General features: G+C 45.7%; 1 protein-coding gene across 1 annotated transcript in view; it reads right to left on the minus strand.

Moving 5' to 3' along the window:
• Positions 1 to 4,367, minus strand: part of OTULIN (OTU deubiquitinase with linear linkage specificity) — a 28,777-nt gene that overhangs the window by 19,266 nt on the left and 5,144 nt on the right. Inside the window, exon 2 of the mRNA XM_007451613.1 lies at positions 929 to 1,005. Coding sequence (XP_007451675.1) covers positions 929 to 1,005 — 77 coding nt within the window. The remainder of the gene's footprint in view (positions 1 to 928; positions 1,006 to 4,367) is intronic.

Genomic DNA, 4,367 nt, shown 5'->3' on the forward strand with positions numbered 1-4,367 from the left:
TGAAGAAGCACTTTCTCCTCAGGAATGTGACTGCTAAGGACTGAATCTGAGGTGAACTGCGTGCAACTGCAGCAGAAAATTCGAGCATCCTCTGAAGGTTATGGGGGACCATAACATCTCCCTTGGCTACCACAGTGAAGAGCTCCACCAACTCCTTGTGAGGAAGACTCAAAAATTATCATCAAAGACCCCACCTTGTATCTTTTGTTCCTAATTACACGTATAATGCTTTGCTAACCATACGACAAACAGGAGCTAGTTCTTAAACCAGAACACACACATCACACAAGTGGTGCACGAGAAAATGCCACCTGTGAATCATCTGGGGCACAGCCCCAACTCGGAGCATCTCCACTGGGCTCCCGCACGAGGCCAGCAGGGAAGGAAGGAGGCACTTCTCCACACAGCGCCCCGCCGGCCGTGCCCCCAGCAGAGGCTCACCCTAGCAGCCGTGGGGCCACGGGTCCTGGTGGGGCGAGCAGAGCAGGCATGACTGAGCAGAAGCACGGACACAAGATCATGAAATGACAGGAGAATTAGTGCTTTCAGTCCCATGACCGTTCTTCCTTATCAGTTAATCAAATTCACATGGCCTTCTGCACACAAAGACCCGGAGAGCCGGCTTCTCAGTAAGTCCTTCCACTTGAAATGAAAAATGCCCTTTAAACCCAAACTCTCCCTCTAAGAATATCAGCAAGTCAAGAACTGAGAGAGAGTGGTGTCAGGAGATTAAAAAAGCCTCACGGGTGGGAAAACCATATGACTGTAAAGAAAGCAGGGGAAGTATGCAATACAAATAAGCCCACACGCACACGCCTGCTTCCTAGGCAGTACATCTCAGCATTTCATGGAAATGGATATACCAATGTAACTGTATTTTCTACCATAAACAGTAGGAACTCTATAAAGAAAACAATTCCAAACATACCTGATGACCCTCTTTCATGTGTAAGTAATTCTTTCTCCTTTTCTATTTCATCCGCCGCACGATACATGTCCTCCTCGCTGAAATCATACCAAGTTAGACATTTCAAAAATTTGTTGCACTGACATGTTCCCTCTTATCACAACATGCAACTGCTGAAAAAATTTATAAGACACGCAAAGTTTAACTTTTTCACATTACATGATGACAGTCTGATAAAATATGGGTCTTTTATCTTACACTCATGTTTCTAGCATTCCGATTCAGTTTTTTACTTTAAATGAGACATTCTACACCACTCCACTGGCTGCATGGCTCTGAGGCCATTTTAAATGTAACGTCTTTAATGCCTCACGTATGTAAGCATCTTAGCGTGCATCTTATCAGTGAAGCCATGCCATGCTGGAGATGGTGCTAATAAAAGTATACAGGAGTGCAGGCCAAGTGCCAACTTTAGTATGTCACAAGCAAATTTTACAAGAGCTACTCTAAAAACAAGGATAGGAGATTTACAGATCCCCAGAGCTACAAAACCTCCCTCAGGCCCCTCCTGGTCCCTGAGGTCCACACGCAAGCAGCCACCCGCCTTCTGCCGAGCACATCCCTGGCACCCCGCATACTTTCACTGGGACTTAGCACAACAGCTCCCAAAAGAGTCTCTAGGCTCCTTCAGTGAGCTAACAAGAACCTACTAAGTCCTGGAAAGAGAGAAGACCCCACTGGGTGCCAGACAAGGATGAAAAACGGGACTTCTGAGTTTTAAGATGCCTCCTTTTCCCCTCAAGATACACTACAACGTGACAATGATGGGAAAGAGAAGTGCCAACTCTATCTTTGCTGAAACCACAAGACATGTGAAAGCCCAAACTGTCCAAAAGTGGAAGAAGGGGTAGGAAGGGATGGAGGACAGGGGAAGCCTCGAGGCCAGTGGAGGGGCATCTGCTGGAAGGGAAGACCAGTACACCCTGCAGGGCCCCAGTAAGGCTCAGGAACTGGAGGTGCCAAATGCTTCAGAGGGTATAGGAGACACCCAGGGCTGAGCACAAGGAAACTGGCTGGTGCACACATCAGGAGAGATCAGACCCCCAATTCCCAGTACTCCCTCCCCATGACAGCACACCCCCACTCCTCACACAAGACAGGAGGCTCCAGGCACCCTGGACATTGGACACAGGAAGGAGGAGTTACTAAGGAACCAGGTGAGCAACTCAAGAGACGTACTCACACCCTGGATTCCCTCAGCCCCCCAGCTCCGCGTGCATCAGACCAGCTGGAGGAAAGGGGACCAAGTGAGAGGGAACAAGAGACAGAAGAAGGGCCGCTGAAACAGACAGACTGAGCTAGGCACTAACATACCCTCACCCCTCTGAAACCCTTCAATGGCTCCCATATAAGCAAGGAAGTCTAAATCTGGACCCGTCCCACCACTCTAGCTTGTATTCTGTGATTGCCCTACACACACCCACACTTCTGTCCGAACACCTGACCGACCCCAGCCTGTGCTTTCATACCTGTGATCGGCTCCATCCATGCCCCGGCACGAATGGCTTACCACCTACCACCTCAGGGCACATGCCATGTGGGTGGCGTCGCTGGGGGTGCCATGGCTGGAGTCACCCAGGGTTCAACCACTCCTCACTAGCCATACGTGTAACCGTGCAACTCAAGTGACCACACTTCTCACCACCTAAATGTATCCACCTGTAAAAAGGACAGTAAGAGCGCTCACCTCAAGAGACTGCTGTGAAAACAGACGCATAAATACTCAGCACTCAAAAACGTTAGCTAGCCTTATTAATTTTCATGCTACATCCATTCTTGTAGAGTAGTGGTAAGATCATTTCTTATTCCTTTCTTCCTTTTCTTCTCTCCACGTAAAGGTGATGGGGCGTGTGTGCCTGTCTTTTTTAACGTTGTGAGGTTGAGGGGACATACTAGGGAAAAGGTACTTTCCATGTGCTCTAACCCCAGTGAGATTTTAAGTAACAGGTGTGATGTCACCCATGGAGCCCGTGCCAGGGTTAAAAGCAAACAGAAACCAGACTCGCAGGGACTATACATCAAATGCTTAAAATAAAAAGTGACTAAATGTGTTAAGGTCTTTTTTCAATAGTTTAATGTTATTTTTGGCCTCCTTCCTAGCTTTATCAAATAGGAGAGAAATTCTGATCCTATAAAACAAGCATTTAAGTGAATCATTTTCACAGTATCATTATCAGAAACATGTCTTTGGGGAAGCCACTTCCCTAATCTTGGCCTCGGTTTTCTCATCTTCAAAACAAGAAGACTAGACAAGACCTAAGTGATCTACATGGTTCCTCTTCCAGTTCTTAGTTCTAACAGACTATGAATCTATTCGCACGTCAAGCGAATTCTGTGGCTACGGGCAGGCATATTCGCCTGCACTCGTCTCCTTCCTTTCTAATCTACAAAATAACCAAAGTGCAATGGCAACACCAGTGCCCAGAGGAGGTTCTCTAAACAAGCATCTCTCTGCACAGCCGCAAATACAAATTCTGCCAAAGACCAACAGGAGAGGGACGCAAAGAGGTGAACAGGAGAACTAAATGCAAAAGGAAGACAGAGCAGAAAGGGAGATTACTGGTAATAGAAATGCGGTGACTCAAGAGATACAAAAGAAGTAAAGCAGAAATTGAGGAATGGGAGGCCCGGGGTATATTCAAATTACTGTAGCCACACTAGATTTCATTCAGATTCCCTCCACAAACGTTTGCCAACTTCCATGGCCACCAAGGACATGTGGCCAAGGACATCTGCTAACTTGCCAAGGCCACCAGGGAAACTATAATATGGCTTTTAAAAGCCACTGTATCTCCTTGCAGAGAAGATAAGTTAGAAGTTCAAGCAATAAAGCTCAATCAATATGATCAGAAAATAAGACATTTAACAGCCAAAATGAAATATTCATCCAACATAAGGACCATCAACTGGAAAGTGAGAGAGATATATGAAAGCAAGAAAAATTAAAATAATTTTATTTAATACTTCACTCAATAAACTTCTGCTTTAACTTTTTTAAGTATCAAAATATTAAAGCTGAAAATAACAACAAAAAGAAATTATATTTAAAGTTGGGAATCTGAAATAGCCAGAAGTTTAAATTTTTGTCATGGGAAGGGAAGACAGTGAAACAATGCAAGGAAAGGGGATATTACATGATAAGATAAAATCCTTGATGCTGACCAGTTTCAGAAATTGGGCAATCTTTTGTGTGTGTCAAGTTGGGGTAGGGATGAGGCGTGTCCACCATTTAGCACAAAGAGGCCGCTGAAGTCCACAGGCTCAAATGATCACCACACCAAAAAGTTTCCTTCTAGAAAACATACCCATTACTAGAAAAGTAGTAAAGAAAAGTCGAAGTCTTAGGCTTCCCTGGTGGCGCAGTGGTTGAGAGTCCGCCTGCCGATGCAGGGGACACAGG

Source organism: Lipotes vexillifer, unplaced genomic scaffold (genome assembly GCF_000442215.2).
Source record: "Lipotes vexillifer unplaced genomic scaffold, Lipotes_vexillifer_v1.1 scaffold590, whole genome shotgun sequence".
Classification (NCBI taxonomy): domain Eukaryota; kingdom Metazoa; phylum Chordata; class Mammalia; order Artiodactyla; family Lipotidae; genus Lipotes; species Lipotes vexillifer.